This window comes from Acartia tonsa, chromosome 1 (genome assembly GCF_053477335.1).
Source record: "Acartia tonsa isolate MP-2025a chromosome 1, ASM5347733v1, whole genome shotgun sequence".
Taxonomy (NCBI): Eukaryota; Metazoa; Arthropoda; class Copepoda; order Calanoida; family Acartiidae; genus Acartia; species Acartia tonsa.
This window is the reverse complement of record NC_137260.1, coordinates 11,835,215-11,857,821: the sequence shown is the minus strand read 5'-3', so window position 1 is coordinate 11,857,821 and position 22,607 is coordinate 11,835,215. Positions and strand designations below refer to the sequence as shown.

Here is a 22,607-nt window from a genome sequence, read left to right as displayed (position 1 = left end):
AAACAATACCATTTTCAAAATTACCCCCCAGGCTATTTACAATTTTATACTTGATGTATTCTATTCACAAATACTGCATAGATATAGATGAATGAATAAGTTTATTTTCCAGTATGGCTTCGAAACCGATTACAATCCGCTGGATTAAAACCGATTCTTACTGAAAAATTATGTGTAACATCGTATTACAGACAATTTTCCAAGAATAATAAAACAAAAATAATAAAAGTTTTAATCTTATAAATTTTTATTTTAGTATTTGCTGAAAGCTGTCTATATTACCCTGATAAATAACTATTATTGTATTTGGTTTGATAGAATAATATAAAACTAATATTTGATTGAAGAAAAAAACATTGTAAAGTCAAGTTATAAATTTATATAAATTTTATCTTATTCGGCGCTAAGTACCCCTTTGAGCATCCACTTAATTATACAGTGTTTTTTTTTTTTATGAGCACTTTTTTGAAAGCAATTTTACCCCACTTATAGTTATCAGAATTTAATAATTAATGGCTTATTTTCTTCGTTTTTTAAGGGAAATTATGAAACAACCAAAAAAAATTACAGTTTTTGTTGAAAAAGTACAGTAAAGTTGAAAATTAAAAACTTAGGTGACAACATCTAAAAATGGTTTTAGCGCATTTTTCTTATGCTCAAAATTGGATTTTCAGTAGTCGACTTTGGGGGGCCAGTACTTTCTCCCTGATTGAGATATGGCCTTCAAACTTTGACCTATTCTAGTACATGTCCCCAATAGTATCTGTATAAATGTACAGCTCTATATCCCAAGTTTGAAGCGTTTTGCAGCCATTCTTGCAAAAGGTAGAATATTTGAACATAAGAAAAATGCGCTAAAACCATTTTTAGATGTTGACACCTAAGTTTTTAATTTTCAACTTTACTGTACTTTTTCAACAAAAACTGTAATTTTTTTTGGTTGTTTCATAATTTCCCTTAAAAAACGAAGAAAATAAGCCATTAATCATTAAATTCTGATAACTATAAGTGGGGTAAAATTGCTTTCAAAAAAGTGATCATAAAAAAAAACACACTGTATAAATCCTTTGGTTGAAAATTAGTATTTATTGGTTATTAGCAAATGTTTAGTCGGGAGAAAAGATATTTTCACGGCTTCAGTTTGCAAGAAAACTTACGTAAGTATTTTTTATCATTTTTCCCTATTGAAAATTTGCATCAATATTCATTTTGGATTATTAGTAGAAAAGCCAGTCTATAAGTGTTATTTCTGTCTGTCTGTCAGTCCATCTGTGTGTAACAGTAGATTTTTTAATTTTCTCTTTCTTGTTTTTTCTTTGCCTTTTCTCCTTTCATTATCTTCTCTTTCCAATGTCTTTATTTTACTTTGACCCTCAGCTTACAAATAACAATAAAATCTAAAACTTCCATACAAACGCTCGGATAAAGTGAGTTGTAAAGTAAAAATTGACTATAATACGATACGATACATGACTTTTCAGTAGAACTCAGAATTGATTCTAATCCAGCGGGTATTAATTGGCTTTAAAGCCAAACCGGATATCATCTTCTGGCCAAAAGAAAGATTACAGAGATGGAAAGATATTTTTCCAGTATGGCTTCGAAAACCGATTAATACCTGCTGGATGAAAACCTGTTCTTAGCCATACTAAAAATTATGTGTAGTATTGTCTTACAAACAATTTTTCACTATTTATCAAAATAAAGATCATAAAATTAAAGCTAAATTTTTTTTTTCATTTTGATATCCGTGAAAATATGTCTATAATACTATGCAATTAATAACTATTATTCAACAACTAATTACATTTATGTAGGTCGTCTGATGTTGGTAAACAAGTACTGTACCGTGATTTCTACATGTCCGGCTGGGCTCTCAAGGAATATGATAATTATCTAGTCTTTCAAGATCTCAGAAACGCACATTGCTATGCGGGCTAATGTGCTATATTATTTGATGTTTTACCCAAGAAACTCTCTGTAAAAGATTCTGTCCTTATATAATTTCGATGGTCGTCTTTAGCTTTGTACAAAGTGGTCATTGCTGAAAATTATCAACATGTCGTTTCTTAAACAATATTAATAATTATTTAATCGATTATTTGGTGTTAGATAACGATGTTTGTTGCTGATTTATTTTTTCACTAGCGGAATCTAGGGGCTCTTTATTTGAAGAAGCAGAAAAAGTGTAGAAAATAAAACCATCCTCGGACTTAAATCTGAAAATAAAACGCCATAAAAAAACAGGAAAAACAAGGATGACAACATTCATAAAAGCGAAGCAATTGAACGGTAGGACAAACGGACATGTACACTTATATAGTGTCAGAACTGAATAATCAGAATATAAATGTATAAGAGTCGAAGCAAAGTTGTAAGTAAATTTGTTGAAAAACTGCTTTATACAGGATTATGTTTATGGACATACTTACATTTTTAGGACTTGATTATAGAGTTGCTTCGCTAATAACATTATACTTTGTTGTCCCAGGAATCAATATACCAAAAATCAGATCAATTGGGTGATTAGATCACATAAAAATTTGTTGTTAAACAAGTAAAAAAATCAACATGTTTAAAATGGACGTACGGACATTTTGGTAATGATTATAGAGTCGCTACGCTTTCTAAATCGTACCTAATTACTAAAGGAATCACCATGCAAAATTTGAAATCGATAGGACAATTCTAACATGCCTAAATTAACGAAAAAAGCTATCCGTTACGGACGGACGGACCCTGATTTTAGAAAAGCTTCGCTTTTGAAAAGGGAGGAGGAAAAGAAGAGGGAAGGAAAAGTGAATTATCCAGTGCAAATTTTGCTAGGCTAGCATTAAAGACAAACAGACATAAATATTTATATGGTACCTTCCCTGCAAATAATCTAGATATTATATATAAATATTCAGGAGATAACACAAGAAGATGTGGCCAGTATTCCCTTGATCTCGGGTAGAGGCAAAGCTGTTAGGAAAGATTACTTTACTGTTATTTTATCTATCAGTGGCTTAGCCCCAAGCATCTAGAGGCTATAAAATTAAGCGAGGGTTGATAGGGGACAGAAAAACATTTCCCTGAAAGACTACGATTTAGAAACTAAACTATAAAAATTTTCTTTATACAGTTAGAATAAGGAAAGTTAAAGCTGCATTTGAGTTACATACCCTTACTTTTTCTCTTTAAAATTTGAATTAAAAGTGGAGGACTCCCTCCCCCTCATTCAATTGCACATAGATGCCTCTAGGGGGGAAAAAACATAAACATAAAGTATCTGGTTACCCACAGGTTGATGTTGACAATGGGTGTTGCTAGATCTTTGGGAGATTATGAACTTGTTCACAGGGATGTCACAAACACATCACAAATGTTAACAGGGAAAGGACGGTTGCGTTAAAAAGAAGTGTTACCAATATATGTATGTATAAATGTATAGATGTATAACCCAGACATTACCTGGTTCCAATGGTTGGGTCCTTTTTCGTCTGCTAGCAAACTGCTCGTGCTCTCTGCTCTTTTAGAGCGACTTGGCTGTGTTAATATTTCCGACGTTGTTGGCTGTTATTCAAAGACCCAATAGGGTCCCACCCCGTTAACATACAGTTATTTAACTTTTATTTTACTTTGATGAGTAAGTCTTTGAATGATTAATGATTTGAATGGGGTATTCCTGTGCAGTTTTTTGTTTAAACAAAAAACTGGACAGGAATATCATTCTCATTTAAACAAAAACTCATTTTTATGCTAAATTATATATATTGAAAATAAGTGTTCTTTTCAAAAAATATTATAAATATGAAAAAAGGAGATTATTTTCTTTCTTTTAGTAATTAATAAAAATTCTAAAATCTTCCCAAAAAAATTAAATATCTTCTAAAAATGATACCCGGGATATAAATGATCATACCCGGGAAATAAATGAATATTTACATCCACTATTTAAGGGGTTGTTTATATGGGAATGGTCAAACATATGAAAATTTGCATAAATATCATAACAAGGATGACAGCATCCATAAGTATTGGAAAACAAAAAAAATCATGGTTTTTTTAATAGACAAAGTGAATTGTAGAGCAGATGTTGTTCATTAGTTATTAAAAAGAAAGGGAGAAAAAGAAAGTGAGGATAGAAAAACCGGCAGGCCAAGTAAGTTGTAAATTGGATGCTCTTCGCTATGTTGTATTTTCTTCATAAAAATCTGCAGTTTTCTTCAAGAAAACCTAAAATAAAAAATATTTTATTTAATTTGATTCATAATTTCCTTTTCCACAATTTTCTAAACTTCTTATGGATGTCATCCTTGTATATCTTTTAATGGTTTCTATATACAGAATCCTTTTGTTCTACAACTATAATAACATAAAGATGTACTATTAGTTTGTTTTTTATACACAATGTCATTGATATATGATGATTGAGAGCTTGTATTTATACATGTATATTGTATAATGTATACCTTAATAAAAACATAGAAATATATAACAAGGATACAAATATCCAATATTACAGGGTAGAAAAAAAGGATAACGGAATTGAAATATGCTTTTTAGTTTATTTGGGGGAAAAGGACAAAAATGTTGTAACTCTTAGCTTACAAGAAATACAAAGTATAGTAAAATATAACATAGAAAGGGTTTAGATAGCATAATTATCTATAATCATAACTTTTACCAAAAATTCAGCTTTATATCTCAAAAAGAAGCCGTAAAGATAATATTTTCCTTTAGCCGTAAGAACAGACAGACGGATGAACGGACAAAGTCAATTATAGAGTAACTTCAATACTAAAAATAATAAAGCTCCATCAGGCCTTCCTAAATGTTTGTGTTTGTGTGTTGATGTATGTGTAGTGTATACTAGTCTGTGTTTCAACTGGGCTTCCAATTGCCTGCTATCGATACTTTTTTTTAGGGAACCTAATCCGTATACAACAAGGTATGCGAGTCTACAAATTAATTATGGTAAGTACATATGTTTGATATAAAGGAAGATTGTATATAACATTATTAGTAGCGAAGCTACTCTATAATTTAAAATGTCCATCTGTCCGTCCGTCCGTCCGAATGAAATATAAACGTTATTTTTTCGGCTTCTTTTCAAGATAGACGCCAAGGTTTCGTGATTTATTTTAGTTCAATATTTTTTATGACACCGCTCTATAGTTCGTTTTTTCTGGATATTCCATCCATAATTTTGAAACTTCGCTACTTATGAATGTTGTCATCCTTGTTTAGTATACAATGAATTGATATTGTGGGCATCAGTAAATGGAAGCTTTTCTATATTTTCCGCAGAAGGGAATGAAAACTGTAATTAAAGTAAGGTATCTTTATAAGTATAGGTATCTAAGATATCCTATTATATAACGTAGTAAAGTTTTTTGGTCTGAAGCTTAAGGTTCTAAAAAAATTTAGTTATTCATATAAGAAAGCTTTACATAGGTGCGAGAATGGTTTTAAGGTATTTCATTTTGAATATTAGGTAGTTTTAGGCTATTTTTCTGACATTCCACACCCGGCCCTTTCGAAAACAGAAAAAAATTATTATAAAATGTAGATATATGTAAATATTTTTTCATGTTGATTCTAGTTTAAAACATTTTACATTTAGTCAATTTTTACATATTTATTTTTCTTATAAAACTTATTTCTAAAATATTGTATCTCATAGCTTAAGGTTCGATACCTAGCAAAAAGTAAAAAGTGTCTAGGATGTTTATGGCGAGAACAATTTACCAAGTGTCGGTTGTTTTAGTATAGATACAAAAAAAATATGTATAGAAAGGAAAAAAGAATAATAATTTATTAAAATCTAAAGTGTAGCAATTTTGAACTGTGCAACAAATTGATTGATATCTTTTAATATGATGTTAGAATGCTGTGTTAATTAGTTGTTATCCTTGTTTCCTTTACTATAACTCTATTCAAAACTTGTAATAAGTATATCCTAGTATCTTATACTATCGGCTACAACCCTAGAGGCCTAGAGCCGGAACGTTAAGTGTTTTCTTTTAAATCTATGTTAAGATCAGGATAAAAAGCTACATTGTAAAGGAGAACCATATCGGTTCAGCGGTTAGTAAGATCCTTCGGTACAGACAGACACACCGTCATTCTGTTACTTTTATATAAGGATTATTTCCTGTAATTCCAGGATACCTTTCATTTAAGCTTCAAAAGATATACACTTTTTAGACTACAAGATAAAAAGGGCAATCTTAAAAGTTTCTTAAGCAAAAAGACACTTAGGTCATCATTCAAAAGTTTGCAGTATTTATATAGGATAGATTTTTGTTAGATTTCGCTGCACTGTAAAAAAAATTGCCAATTTTTTTTGCCCGTATCTTTTATTGTTTATTAAAGAATATACGAAATATATTGTTGAAGCCCATGTAATATATGTATATGTTTTGATTTTTTCCGTCCAATTATGAATAACCCCTAACCCTCAAAGATAACCTTTAATAAACCTAACCTTTTCTATTGAAAATAATATGTCAATCCTTAATTATCCAAAATGGTATTTTTTAATTTTTTTTGGTTATTGTATCTTTCTTGTTGTTAAAAAATAACATGTTTTATATGAACGTACAGACATTCTGGTAACAATTATAAAGTTGCTACTCTTTCTAAATCGAACCCAATTGTTACAGGAATCGTCAGTCAAGTTAAAGTTAATAGGACAATTCTAACATGCCTAAACCATCGATAAGAACTTTCTGTTACGGACGGACGGACCTTAAAAAAACTATGTTTGTATAAGTCACTGTTGCACTTTTAGGCTTTAACTCTTCTTGTTTTATTCCAACATTTATGCATCTTCCAATATGGTTTTAACAATATTTTTCTAATATTGCAAAAGTCTGAAGACAATGCAATTTATTTGTTCTAATACAAAATGAAACAAAACATTTTATCCAACAAAAAAGGGGGATAACAAGAATGAAAAGATGCAAAGATCTAAAATACAAAAAATTCTTTGGATAACATTAAGATTATTGTCCCTGAAAGAAAATCAGTCCAACTTTTACATTTCAATATTTTTCTTTAAAAGCGAAGCTTTTCTATAATTAGGGTCGGTCCGTCCGTAACGGATAGCTTTTTTCGTTAATTTAGGCATGTTAGAATTGTCCTATCGATTTCAAACTTTGTATGGTGATTCCTTTAATAGTTAGGTACGATTTAGAAATCGTAGCAACTCTATAATCATCACCAAAATGTCCGTACGTCTATTTTAAACATGTTGATTTTTTTATCTTTTTTAACAACAAATTTTTATGTGATCTAATCATCCAAAATATCTGATTTTTGGTATATTGATTCCTGGGACAACAAAGTATAATGTAATAAGCGAGGCAACTCTATAATCAAGTCCTAAAAATGTAAGTATGTCTATAAACATTATCCTGAATCAAGCAGTTTTTCAACAAATTTATTTACAATTTTGCTTTGACTCTAAAACATTTATATTGTGATTATTCAGTTCTGACAATATAAAAATGTTAATGTTTGTTTGTCCTACCGTTTGAGTGCTTCGCTTTTATGGAGGTTGTCATCCTTGTTGTAATCATGTGTAAATTTATTACAATGAATTTCATTGCTATTATACAAAGTCCAATTGGGTTTTTATTTAAAAAAAATTAAATAAGGAAGATGGTTAAAAACCTAAAAAATAATAAACAAATGAAGATAGAACTAAACCCCTCCCTCCCCCCCCCCCCCACCCTTATTTTAAATTTATCAAATTATCAATTATCAGTGCTTACCAGAGCCCTTGTGCGAAAGCGCCTGAATTTCGCCTGTTTTAAGGCCAAGACATTTTTTATTTGATAAGACAGAAGTTATGTGGGAGAGACATAATAGAAAGAGTGAAAAGAGACAGGTAGGACGGTAGAGACGGATAGGAAAATGAACACTTTCAGAGATATTTTGCATCTAGAAAGAAAAAAAAAGAAGATATAAAAATGCACAAGGAGAATTGAACAAGGCTCTCTAACATTAAAAGAAAATCAAAACAAGGCATAATAAATCCAATAAAGCGAAAATTATAGATAATATAATAGGGATTACCCTTCGGGAGATATGTATATCTAAACAATTTTATATGGTCTCAATAGTTAAACTTAATGGTATTTAAAACTGAAGATTTTTCACCTGAATCTAAATAAAAACAAATATTTTATATAAAAAGTAGCCGAACTTCTGAAAATATTTTTTTTATTTTAAAATTTCTTTGAGCATTTTTCTGTCTAGTTTTTATAGGTTGTTTTAGGTTTGGTTAGGTTGAATTAGATGGTTGCCCCGCAGGGTTATAGCCCTCCGCAGTGAAAAGAAATAGAGGAAAAGCTAATTTGAAAATAAGACGAAACGGCCATTAAGAGGCGTTGTTACGATGGACTATACCCGAATATATTTCAAAATTAAGATTATTGAGACGCTGTGCAGCTAAATACAATAAATATTTGTGATGTGGCTGTGATGTTAGATCTTCTATGTGCAACTTGAAAGAATTCCTCACCCCTCAGCCGGAGGTAAGTGCAATATTACACAGGAATAGGTATTCTGATAGGTAAGGACGATTACTCCAATTAAGAACTACTGAACTGATTGGGTTTCTAATCTATGTAAGCTTTACATAGATCCCGTGATGGTTTTAGGCTATTTTATTTTCAGATTTAAGCATTAGGATGGTTTTAGGCTATTTTCTGTCTCTTTTTACACCTTTGAAAAACGAGCAAAGCCTTGAGAATATGTATAATTGCATAACTTTTCCAAAGAAAGAGACAAGAGCCACACTAGATTGGTGCCCCAAACCTGCCAGGCTACCCATTACCCAACCTAACCTGATCTGAAATATTTTTAAATAACTACTTCCCATCCTTATTTTCAATTCATTTTTTAAAAAGAGGGTTCTGTGCTCGAGTAAGCCTTTTGAGGGAAACCACCAAGAATAGCTTTTCCTGTTACATTAATTGTTTTTCTTAATATCTATACTCCCCTCAAATTGCTATATTTACAGGAATGTAGAAGTATGTTATCTCTAATATTTTACAAATTAAACAAACACAGCAATTTTTTTTTAACAAAATAAAAACTCATGGGATAAGGTTATTGGTTGAAAAGTTTGTCCACTGTTACTCTTTACAATTAAAGCAAGATTCAATCTTAACCCAAAACTAAATTAGGTTTATAAACTTTTGAAGTAAAGCCATAACAGTCCAATAAAATTTCAATGTAAGGAAAGTTACATTTATTTTTTTTATCTAATCAATTTACTTATATCTTTATCCCTAGAAATTTTGCTTCCATTTTCCTATCTTAACCTTCCTTTTTCCAACTTAATTCTTTTCTATCATTTCAATCAAATGCATCTTTTCGCTCTTCATATTGCTTACTCGTCTAAATAATTGAAGGATTTTTTTTTATTCATTTCCAATATTATTAAAATCAAGTATGAGCAAATACGTTTTTGTTACATTATACATCTAGAACCTCAAGGCCTTTTGGCTTTTAGAATTGTGTTCTTTTTTGGTCCTAGGCATCTTTTCCTCCCAACTAATAACTCTAGAAAAATATTAATCCCTTTATTTAAGAATACATCTTTTTTACAGCTTTTTGAGGGGACCACAGAGAGTGTCATGTGTGACGTCACAAAAATACGTCTAAAAGGGAGGGATGAGAGAAGAACGGGGAAAGGAAACCCCTAAAAAAGAGATGGATAATACTTTTATGACGCTGGACATGACACTTACACTATCCTCTTTTTGAGATAGGTTTAGGTCAATCTTTTATTTTTATTAAAAGTAAATCTAATGATAATTTTTTATAAACATTGACATTGGGGTAACACAATGTTGAACAAATACAGCATAAAATAGATTTAAATTTGCTCAACTACTCAACACATTAATACCAAACTTTGATACTTAATTAAATACTTTTCAATCCTTAAATGTAAAAACTCAAAAAAAAACTGTGCAAAATTGAATTAGAATATGAAAACTTGGCTACTTAAGAATATTGCAGAAAGTTTGAGTATTATGTTGAGTGAAATAGTGAGAATATACCTATGATTTTCGCTGAAGGTTAGGCAGCCGCATCAAAATGAACTTTCTAATTTCATTTTTATTATATGGTCAGCTTAATTTCTATTTAAACAAAACATCATATTAATTTTAAATAAAAAAAACTGACTACTCCATTTCTTAGAATTGACCATTTTAGATTTTTAATCGACCTTTGTTATTTAAAGCTCTCACAAAGTCGTTAAATCAAAGTGACAATTTTTTTTAACCTTATATTAAAGTAACAGGATTTCTGTCTGTACCCAAAAATCTCGCTAACCGCTTGACCGATATGGCTATCCTTTACATTGCAACTTCTCATAGGTCCTGGGGAGTACCACCAGCCTCCCAAGAGAAATATCCCCCCTAAAAAAAATCCCCCCTGATACATTTTTTTTACTTTTTCGTTAAAAAAACTAGAATTAAAATTAAGTAGATCGATTTCATCCCCCCCCCCCCCCCCCACATCAAATGCCCTAAAGGCCTCTACACCCATTAATATTAAATAATGTATTATTATTTTTATATTTAGTCAGCTCAATAGTTTAGCGGCTGAGTAGCCCTTGTATATACCTATATGATTTTCAGTCCATCCAATTTTCGTGCATTTTATGCATTTTCTTCTTATTCCATCACATTAGAACCAGAGATCTAAAGGGATATGACAATGGCTAATAATTGGTGTACATGATAATTAACAAAATTACCCCTTTAGATTACAATTACTGGTTAAAACGTTTTAACTTTCAACTTTATGAACCAACCATTCAGATTTCCCCAAAATTGTTTAGCCAACAAATAAGAAATTTTTATCATAAATCTTTGGGGACTAGTGTAATAAACAGCCCAGTGTCCCCTTCCTTCCTGCATAAGTACCAAGTATTAAACATATTTACTTTCCTATTTGTGGGAATGTATCATATTATAGGCAGCTAAGCTTCTCTATAACTTAAAATATGACTGTATTTCTCAGCTGCTATCAGATCAGTTGCGTGAGTTAGGGGAAAATAAAGGTGTCAACACCGCCCTTAAATTTGATATTGGGAAGACCTGCCCTCTAATATCTTCACATCCACCCGTGGAATTTCTGTGCACGTCACTGTATTTTCTCAATTCTAAGTTTTGTTAAGTTAAAGAAAAACTTGTGTATAGAAATGTCAGAAAAAGTTTGTAAAAATGACAAATTTCTAAGTTTAGCTTATTAGTTACGGTTTGCAATAATTTCCAATTGCAATGAGAAAAAAAAATTCTTAATATTTTATATGTTACTAGCGGCTACACCCGTTAAGTCCTTTAGGGCATTGAAAAATGGGGAAGGGGAAGACGACCCACCATCTTAAGTTTTAGTAAAAAAAAAGTAAAACATGTTTTTGATAGGTTGTATTTTTTACGCTTTTCTCTTTATATGTTAAAGTTATTCTCATGTAAAAAAGCTTTAAATCTTACCTATCCTTTAAAAGCTTAAAATGTAAAGGATACGGTTAGTTACACAAACACAAACCGACATCCTCTTACTTTATATATGAATTATAACTGTATTTTTGTAATAAAAAAGAAAGTTTTTGTAGTACCGACATCACATTTTAAACTCATTTTCAGTACTGCTTTTTGATTCCCTTTCAGTTATAAGTTTACTTATAATAATATTGGTGATTGAATATCAATGCAGAATTTTTACCCTACGACAACGTTATCATTATTTCACACCACGCATCACAAGAAAGCTAATATTCCATTTATGATTGAAAAAGGAAATATATTCTTTAAATAGCTGTATAAATGAAATTGATTTGAAATATTTAGAGTCTATTTGAATGGTATAGTATATGTATAGTGTGCATTTCATCATATTTCTGTTCTATTTGCATATGAATATATGCACTAGGCCAGTACAATTTTTTACTCTTTCTTTTTATTACAGGCCTTAAAAAAGTTATGCTGTATTTTAATATGTATCTAATCTGGCAACGAAGCTATTTTAAAAGAGAAGCAAGTAATTGTGATTCAATAAATTCTACCGTGTGAATGTCCATTATTAATTGAAACGGTATTTTACAAGATACAGATCTAAAACTTGATGTGAATATTACCATGAAAACAATAATCTACTTGTTAACTTATTTTATTCGTTTAATATGTTACTGTAATACAGTAAAATAGAGGTTAAGCAGAAGAAACATTCGCCGACTTTATCGCCATTATTTACAATCTATTTATAAGGTTTTCATGTCTTCATTATTTATGGGTATTGTTATTCTTGCCATAAAAAAAATAGTTTTTAATTGACCAGGATTACGATGTAGTGTATCCTTTCCAGCTTTGAGCTTTAATCCTTACATAAAAGTAACAGGAAGTCCATCTGTCTCTCTGTTTATACTGAAGGTTCTCGGTAATCGCTTAGAAGTTAATATTGCCTTTTGCCTTATTGCTATATAAAAAGTAATGTTAATGGACAGGTCTATTATGCAGTATCCATTTCCCATAAATATGATACATATACCAAATATTTATCATATGCTAAATATGCTTTATATACATTTTAGCAGTAAGCTAATCTTATGGATATCCTATAATAAGTCCGTCAAGATCTCACTAACGACCTGATCGCTTTGTATTTTTTTAATGCTGATCTCCTAAAATATAGAAGTACTTTTTTGTATGTTGGTTAAGATCTTGCTGACCTCTGAACTGATTGAGTTCATCATTTCAGAAAGCCATGGAATTTTTATCTTATTTCTTAAGTAAAGGCTAAGGACATCTCAGATAGCCTGTAATCTTTAGATTTTGATAAATATTTATTTTATAAATTGAAAAATTATAACATTAAAATCAGTTTTGTTGGACTCGAGGGACTGACGACCTGGGCTAATAAAATTGTTATTAATTTTTTGATTGATTTATATCTTAATATACGTGGAAGATTGTCTAATTTACAATGCTATACATTAATTATAGTATAGCTGAGAACCAGTTCTATATCCAGTGGATATTAATCGGTTTCGAAGGCATACAGAAAAAAATAAGTCTTGATTTTAAAAAAAAATTGGCGGCTAAAATTGTTGTCTAACTAAAGTAAAACAAAAAAAACCTTCAGCATTTAAAGTGCATCTTTAAATTTCCAAAATTTTTCCTTTTGATAAACATATATGTAAATATATAAATGGCTGAGAACAATTTTGATGTATTCAAATTCAGATGTTGTTGAAAAAAATATGCAGATTTTTTGCAACCTCTCCTTCTTTGCACACACACACACACTCACACACTGAAAATCAGCGCAGTGCATTCTAATATTCCGCTAATTTAAGATTTTTAAAAATGTTTTTTTGTTTTTTTTGTTAGGTTAGGTTAGTTTAGAGTTAGAACAGCCCTACAAGGATTGTGTAAGAAAGGATAAAATCCTACTTACTAATCTTCAGTGGCTTGAAATTTTGTCTCCTTTTCTCCTATTTCCATTTGACTAAAAATAGATTATTTCTTTCATAAAGTGTGTTTTTGATTAAACAAAAAGGTATTGGCTAATTCAACACACTTACCCATGTTAGAAATTATTCATAAATATCCTATTTTTTTAATGTGGGGAGTTTTATACAGAAAGAATGGTTTTTAAAAAAAATATGTCTAAAACACCGTTTTTGACCTTGTAATTTGGTCTTAATTTATTATTATTTTAGAAATAAAGTACTTTCGAAAAAACAGTTTTTAAGGCATAATTTGTTGAAAACTATGAAAATATTTTTTCTGATACAAAACTCCCCACGTCAATCAAGAAAATAGGATATTATTGATTTATTTCTGACAGTTGTTAGTGGGTTAAAATAGCTAATACTATGTATTTAATAAAAAAAATGCTGCATTTTAACTAATCAATCATTTATGTTTTAACCAGGTAAAAGTATTGAAGTGCAACGAAGAATTGGGCAAGAATGATGTTATTGTAATGGCTACTGATGGTCTATGGGATGTTGTTAGTAATAAGGTGTGTATTAGCTCTTTTCATCAACCTAGGTTTCGTGATTTTATTGATGGAAAGGGATTATTTTTTATATTAAGCTTTCAATCTATGCTGGACACTTAAACATCTTAGAAAGCTAAAAATAAGAAGTTTTTTGACAAAAATTATTATGAATTTAATATATTATATTTCCATTTTGCCCTGTTTCTAGAAGCTATCTAAGAACTTAAAAAGTGTCCTTATTAGAGTAAAACAATAGAGGGGGAAGGGGTTAATTCACTGTATATCCCCTTCCTGAGGACTCTGTGCCGACTTTCAATTGGGTCTTTGAAAATTAACCAATAGCGTCAGGAATATTAACACAGCCAAGTCGCTAAAAAAGAGCTGAAAGCAATTTACTAGCAAACAAAAAAGGTCCGGGGGATCCAATTAGTTGTCTGGTCATGCATCTATTCTATAGATTCATTGTGTCCTTTATACCTTGACGATAAATCTACAATTACCTCTTTTTTAACTTAAGGAGGCTGGTGACATTATCAGGAAGACTGTGGCCGAGGGTGGTGGCGAGATTGTGTACACCAACATTGCCAAGAGGCTGGTGGAGAGGGCCAGAGGGGAGAGGAAGTAAGATTATATACAAACATCAAATTTTTAAACTGCCGCCTTTCATTTTAATCACTTTATCTTATATATAAAGTCGTATGATTTTTTGTTTGTCTGTATCTTAAGGTTTCAATGACAACTCAACCATTTGAATTCTTTATTCAAAAGAAGTTTAATATAGATCCTGGGATGATTTTGGGCTATTTATTATTTAGATTTAAGTCCTAAGATGGTTTTATGTCATTTTCCTTTTCATTATTTCACCTTTGAATCCAAAAAGCCCCTAGATGTCAGGGGCGAAGCTGTTAGTATCTATTTAAAAGCCTTAATTTTTATTTTGAAAAACATGTACACACAAGAAATCATATTTAATCAAAAGCTTCAGCATCAATAATCTTACTGCTCTCATATTAATTCTTTCTTTTTTAACAAAGCCTCTATCATTTTTAAGAGATATATTTACAAAAATTTCAATAAATTTTATTAATTAACAACTTATTAGTATGCTCTAAAAATCAAATTACACTTTCTTGGATAATAATTACTTGAAATTAATCAGAATATAGATAATTAGCCGATGATTCTAAATATTCTCGGCATAAATTTGGCGGATTATTTCAGGGAAACCGAGCACAAAGGAGTTTCAAAGTTCACCTCAAAGATTACTAATTTGATCTTTAGGTCATTAAATATTACATTTTTTTAAAAATACTGTACTACACTTTATGTTTCTATTTCATAGTAAATTTGTCCCTTTGTAGTTATTCAAATTTAAATAGAATAGATGTAAAAATTTATTAATCTGAATATTAAATTTTCCTTTTTAAAGAAAATAGATTCTTGAATATAAAAAGTAAGGTAGAAATTTCTAATCGTATATTATTTAAGAAAAAAAATTTAAAAAATTTCATTTAGATCAAATGACATTTACAAGTTTAAATTTTTCAAATTATTTTCTTTGCCTAACAAATATGCTATTTATAATATTAAAACCTTACTTCAATCTAAAACAATAAATTGAAAACAAATGAGTACATTAATTTTGATACTATAATATATTTTTAGAGATGGGTATTGGGAGAAAGAGAACGGTCAACTTGCCTCTGGAGATGATATTTCTGTATTTGTTATTCCTCTTAACAAATTTCTAAGCAATCCACTTTCATAAATCTTTAGAATAATTGTGCTTATATCAAATTTAAAAATAATTTTTTAAACTGCCTGCTTTAATCATTTTTGTGCCAAAATTATCTATATTTACAGCAAAGAATAGAAGCTTTTTATAGTGCCTAAAAAATGAAGTCATACTGGCCTACCATTAGTCAAATAAAATGTATACTGGCCTACCATTGGTAATTTAGTCTGTGCATTGGCCTTTCATTGGTCATTTCTATTGTTTGACGACATTTGAATAGGGACTATGAATATTTTCCAAAGAATATATAACTTTACCTAAATCTTTTTAATCAAATGGAGAGGCATACTTCCGTAGATTAATTTATTTTTATTTTAATAGAATCATAATTTTTGTTTTAAGCATTTTTAAATAAATTTTTAATGTATCTTAAGAAATTTATATATTTGTATGCATTTACATTATATAATTTTAATATGTAAGTAAACAATTTTGTAATTGATTAAATAGAAAAAACAATGCAAATAAAATTCTAATGATGTCTATTTTGATGTCATTAGACTTAAAAGTTAGAAAAAATACTTTAAATGTGTTTTTTAATTAATTTTGATTAAATTTTAACATATTGTAAAGCTTTTTATTTGCCATCATGTTGTATTATTTAAAAAAACATATACATACATTATGATATGAAAGTTAAGTGTAGTTATTATTTGAAAAAATTTAAATTTTGTAAAAATAATATTAGTTTTTGTTTATTTTAATATTATTCTAGATCGTTTAGTTTTTTGAATAAGAAATATTTATTTGTTTGTTAGATATTATATTCATTTAGATTTATAATTTGTAAAAATATAAAGTTATGATTTCAATGTTTAATTAATTAATTTCTGTGTTTTTGATCTTTTGAAATAAATATTATTTTACATAATTGTCAGTTAGACTTTAACAAAGCCTTTGATGCTAGTAATTGCCAAAATATCATACTTTGTACACTGTACAATTGTCTTTAACATTATAACCCGCAACCGTTGCTCAACACGTAGCGCATCCACTCGTCGTCGGTTCTAATATCATCACGACACTGCGTCATAGTTGGAGCAGGGGAATGCGTTGGTCCATAAACAGGCGCATTTCATTACCATGCATAGATAAAACTTTAAGACAAAGGTCGTTCAATCAAAGGGTTTGTTGTCCCTTGGATGTTACTTAAGCTAATATTTCATCTTATTACCAGTGGAAGATATCCTTAAGTTCTTTAGATGATAAATTGCAATCAAAGGAATATCCCGCCCAAATTAGGTAATAATCACTAACATTTGTTTATTTACTTAGATTTTATCTTATAAATTGTTTTCTTATTTTTTGTCTACATAAAGTATAAAATATTCTGTATGTGTAACAAAAAAAGTGTTGGTTCAAGTTTAAATCTAAATTGCGAGAAGGCAATAAAGAAAATAACAAATTTCAACAATTTGTACAAACTTAAGTTTTCACAAATTTTCTAGTTTCTTTTCCACTTTAGTATTCTAATAAACATATACAATTTAGACCTATGTTAGATTAACCATTAATAAAATATATCAGAGAATAATAATTATGAATTTCGACGCCATTAATGTACTATTTATTGTGTCCTATGCAACTCAACTTAATTTTCTGTATCATAGAAAGAAGATGTATTTTCACAATAGCTTTTGATAAGTTATTTAAGTTTAGGAAAATGTTAATGTTTGCCCTGCAGAGGCTATAAATAGGAGAAAAGCTACTATGTAAATACGACGAAACACGCTACTTCGTTTTCTTTCAATGATCCAATTTTTTAAAGAATCTACTTCTTATCTGTTTATCTGCTTATAATCAACCATGTTGAATCAAGCAAAAAACTGTAAGTTATAAATTTAAAAGTATGTTAAAAAGTATTCAATAAGTAATAAAAAGGACAGCAAACATAAAATCAAAAGAAGGAGAAACGTAATAGCAGGCTGCAATAAGTTAAGTCTGATATCTTTGCAAGTCTCATTTTTATCTTTTTTCTCCACTCCTGCCTTGAAAAAAAAGTTACAAGACTAAGTAATACATGCATATGATATAAAATTAATGACTTTCCTCAGGGCAAATACAACCTTTATCTAAGCTTTTTATGAGGGCTTGGCAGTTGTGCGTCAGCCTCGACTAAGCCTCAAATTTAAACTCATTTGGTTGCTTAAAATTTTTTTGGGAGAAAAGAAGGATTGCCATATTCGGATCAGATTTAGACTCCAAGCTGGATTCCGAGCCCTGCTTTTTAGAAATGTTTCTTTGTGTTTGAGTCCTGTGATAAAAAAGTAAAAAATGTTTTTTTAAATATTTTTTTGGCACCTTCAAGTAACCGATATACATATATAAGATTTGAAAAGTTGAAAAAAAGTACATATGCATTATCCGCATTCATTTTAAACCCAAAATACAGGATGATTTTTTTCTTAATTTTATTATTGCTTTGGAAGCTCTTTATAGTGCCTACAATAAAATGACGTCATACAATACAAATGACTAATGATAGGCCAATACATAGACATAATTACCAATGGCAGGTCAGTATACATTTTAATTTACCAATGAAGTCATTTTTTCTACTTGCTTTACGCTTTGTCCTTTTAATCCAACTGATCTGTTAGTAAAGTGTTAGCCTGGTAGAAATGGTTTATTAGTGTGAAAAAGTTTGGTAGTCTGTTTCTTTAATTAATGGCTAAACTTTTTCTTCTCTAGCTACTGAGAGGTGGTGAGTCTCAGATATTTTCACGAATTAAGGGATTTAATCATTTTGGCCTTATAATAGTTAATCAATAAATTTAAATAGATTTAAGATCTTTGACCAAAACTAGAAATTAATTAGTCTTACTAGGACTTGATCTTGATTTGTAGGGACCTTGTTAGGTTATAGTTTCCTGCAGGTTATGTAGGCTTCTTTGGTTTAACTTCAAGATTACTTCATCATAGATTATAATTAAGTAGGACGAATGGTTACAGACCCAAATTGTAAAATCCTCAGATCATAAATGATTTCAAGGCATATGACTTTTATATTTATTGATTCAACGTTTCGAGGGCAAAACTGACCACATAATTAGGAATTTTTTCGTTCATGAACATTCTTAACAAAACGCAAATTTATATTGAAATAGAATATAATTTATAAAAATAATTTTGATCCCTTGTTTTGTTAAGATTTTGCAGCAGAAATTTTTAAATTTTGATGGGTCGTCTACGTCTAAATCAGTATGAAACTAGGAAAATACTATTTTCTTCTTATGAGACAACAACTATCTTAATATTTATTGGTTTTACTCGCCTTTAGATTAAAAACATTCAGTTAGAAATCTTTCTCAACCCAATTTAAAAGGAAAAAGTCTACTTTATCATTCCGAAATATATTTCAAGTAAAAAATACTCATAATCAATCGCGTCTCTTGTGAAGTGAATCAAGCAAATTTAACTTGGTCAATTAGATAAATAAATTTTGATTAGAAAATTAAATCGAGCTTAATCAAACCTTTATTCCTGTTTATTATACTAAATATAGTAAACTAGAAGATAATCAAAAAGATGGGGTGTTAAATTATGTATTAGAAAACTTTAAGATACAAAAATTGTACTATAAAATAGTTGGATAATTGTCAACTTTTTGAAAGAAAAAGAGCTTTAAAACGTTGAGGATTTATTATCAAAACATTTTTTTGGATTGAAGTACAAAATAATAAATTTTTAAATCACTATATAAAAATCTAGAAGTGTTTTTCGTCATTATTCCTTGAACAATGGTGATTCTCAATTTGATTGCCATGTAACCCAAGACCGTAGGATTTTAAAGACACCTATAAATAACCAATAAGAACCTTTTCCATAACTTACATTGTCTGTCTTGTTGCGTCTTTTTGTCCCCAATATCTACTATAGTCTAATAATTTGGGCAGTCCATCTGTTTGGCTTTCTTTGATGTAAGTAAACAGTTTTTCTTCATTTTAGAATATGACTCTATATTCTAAAATGTTTTGTACAATTTAAATAGATAAATCAAAATCTTCAATTATACATATAATTCTTATGATAATTATTTTATTATGATAAAAACTATTTTTCATGTTCTATTATGTACTGATTCTGAAAAAAATTAATAAATATTGCTGTACACGTCAAAAAGTTGTCATATTTTAAGTAATAAGTATTCATTCATGTTTTTACAAAGCATATATTGCATTTCTTTTCCAGTGTGGCTACGAAACTGATTTAAATCCACTGGATTAGAACCGGTTCTCAACAATACTGAAAAACCATATATCGAATTGTATTATAGACAACTTTCCATAGAAATCATGAATAAATAACCTGGAGCTAACAAAACTGGTTTTAATCTTATAATTTTATATATTTTAATATCTGCGGAAAGCTGTCTATAATACGATGCAATAAGTAACTAATTTTATATTTTGTATAAACTTTTCCATTTGAATAGAAGTATTCATGATACACATTACAAATAGAATCAAACACACAAGGAACAAAGTTTTATTTTTTTTCAAAATTGACATATAAGTAATAGATGTATATACCAATCTGGAAAAATGTTTGTGTGTGTGTGTAATAAAGAAATTTTCAGCCTTTTTCTTCAGATTTTCCTTTTCTAGCTTGTGTTAATTTTCTTTGCTTATTTAACCACGGATGGAGGGGACATTCTGCTGTTTATTACACTAGTCCCAAAACTTTTATAATAATATTTTCTCATTCGTTGGCTCAACAACTTTGGGGACTTAAATTTTGATTGGTAGGTTCATTAAGTTGAGAGACCAAACACTTTAACCATTTATTGTAATCTACAGAAGGGGTAATTTTGTGTAAATTCATTGGCCATTGTCTGATTTCCCTGATTTCTGATATGTAACACTTATCTATTAAGGGTTACTTTTTTGGTAAAAAAAACACGAGTTAAACTAACCAAAAAAGTAATGCAGTAAAAAAAGTAATACTTTTTAATGCATCAATGATTTTATTTTATTTCATTTGCAAAAACTTTTTTCTTCTCCTCTCTGAATAAACTGAATTGACAATGTTGTGCATTTTATTAGACAACAACAGAAAAACTTTGTGAATGGTTTTGCATTCCTGCGAGGGAAGCTATTCAGGCCTTGGCGGTCACAGGTACCAAGATCCTGAAAAACTGGTCGCTTATTTGCAACAATGGATTTATTATCATTGCATTGATCTTTCACCAGATTATCATGTACTCTAATAAAGCGAAACTTTTAGTTGATTAAATATTGGTCCGCCCCTTTCACCCCATCCCATCCCCTCCTATTGGATGAGCGAACTGACCAATGAGTGATGTCCATGTTAGCAACCTTAATTGACAAAAAAAATGCCCCTGTTACAATATTCATTTTTAGAACAAGCACATGATATCTCTTAGCAATAATGTTTGTTCAATGCAGTAATCTTAAATGGTATTAAAAATCATTAGGCGGTTTGCCTCAAAAACAACCCCCATATATTTTGAATTTATTTTAAATTTTTTGAATTAAAGTTTTTTGTTTGTCTATTAGATTAGGTTAGGTTCTGTTGTATTGGGTACTGGGTAGTTCTAAAGGGTTAGGGTACCGTAGGTATTGGCCTGGCGGGGTTAGGGCCACCCGCAGTGGATAATAAAACTCCAACCCGTTATTTTCAATTCTTTTAAAACTAAGATTACACTGTTCGACAGAAAAGATAAATCATCAATGCGAAATTGTTAACAGAATATGGCAAAAATATATAGCTATTTAGGTTACATTTCCTATTTAGGACCGAAGGACAGACAAGAATTCAATAGTCTTGCTACAAACAACTAACAAACCAGATCCTTATCTCCATTCCGCCACAATATGTCCCCATGCACACATATAACAAATAAAATAAACCACTTTATACATGTGAAACTACAATAGAAAGCTAGTTGCATTTACAACTTTTATACATGACAAAATATAAAGGATGGAAAAATTAGATAATATTAAAATGAAGGGCAATACCAAAACCTTAATATTGGCATACTTTTTCTTTTTTTAAATATCAGATATACGATAAACGATATATTTATTTACATTCCCAATGATGATAATCAAAATCTTCTATAAAATAGATATTGTTTTTTTAAAAGCTCGAATACTTATTTGGAAACAACCAATCACAACTTTTTTGGTGCACAATTATAAAATTATTTTGAAAAAATATATAAACACAGAAAATTATTATTCCTCTTTTCTTATGCCTCCACGGTAATGTCCCATTTTTTAGTTTGCCAATAGAGATAATCTAGAGATATATTGTCTAAATCAGCCAAAAGAAAAAAAAAGTGGAGGTACATTCCAGGCATGTCATTGTTTAAGATAGTGTACAGATTTTTGAAGGAAAGGGCATAATTTTTATTTCGTAATTTTCTTCCACATGACAAAACCTATAATAATTCCACTATAAATAGTGGAATTCGTAAGGATAAAGTTAGCTTTCTATAAATTATAAAAATTCTAGAAAATTTACATTGCTTGTATAACTTAGATGCAAAAATTGGAGTTTAGGGTCAGATGGACCATCTATATTCTATATACATCATGTCTATTAGTTTGTCCTAAAATGTGCAATAAGTAGATTTTTCATGTAAAATAAACATCACATTCTTGGAAAACATTTAACAAATAATTTACGAAAAAACAACCCCAAATAAAATAAAACAAAAACAATTCTTTTATTTATTAAAGTAGAGCTGAACAAACGAACATATCAACGATTAAAAAACTCAACAAAAATTAATATTGATCTTAGTAAATTACTAAAAAAGTTA

General features: G+C 29.5%; 1 protein-coding gene across 1 annotated transcript in view; it reads left to right on the top strand.

Moving 5' to 3' along the window:
- Positions 1 to 16,105, top strand: part of LOC145332227 (protein phosphatase 1H-like) — a 69,362-nt gene extending 53,257 nt beyond the window's left edge. Inside the window, exons 14-22 of the mRNA XM_080177184.1 lie at positions 1,111 to 1,157; positions 1,818 to 1,884; positions 2,913 to 2,972; positions 3,287 to 3,342; positions 8,483 to 8,528; positions 13,951 to 14,040; positions 14,537 to 14,640; positions 15,241 to 15,300; positions 15,685 to 16,105. Of these exons, the coding sequence (XP_080033310.1) occupies positions 1,111 to 1,157; positions 1,818 to 1,884; positions 2,913 to 2,972; positions 3,287 to 3,342; positions 8,483 to 8,528; positions 13,951 to 14,040; positions 14,537 to 14,640; positions 15,241 to 15,300; positions 15,685 to 15,787 (633 nt within the window). The 3' untranslated portion in view covers positions 15,788 to 16,105. The remainder of the gene's footprint in view (positions 1 to 1,110; positions 1,158 to 1,817; positions 1,885 to 2,912; positions 2,973 to 3,286; positions 3,343 to 8,482; positions 8,529 to 13,950; positions 14,041 to 14,536; positions 14,641 to 15,240; positions 15,301 to 15,684) is intronic.
- The last annotated feature ends 6,502 nt before the right edge of the window (positions 16,106 to 22,607 follow it).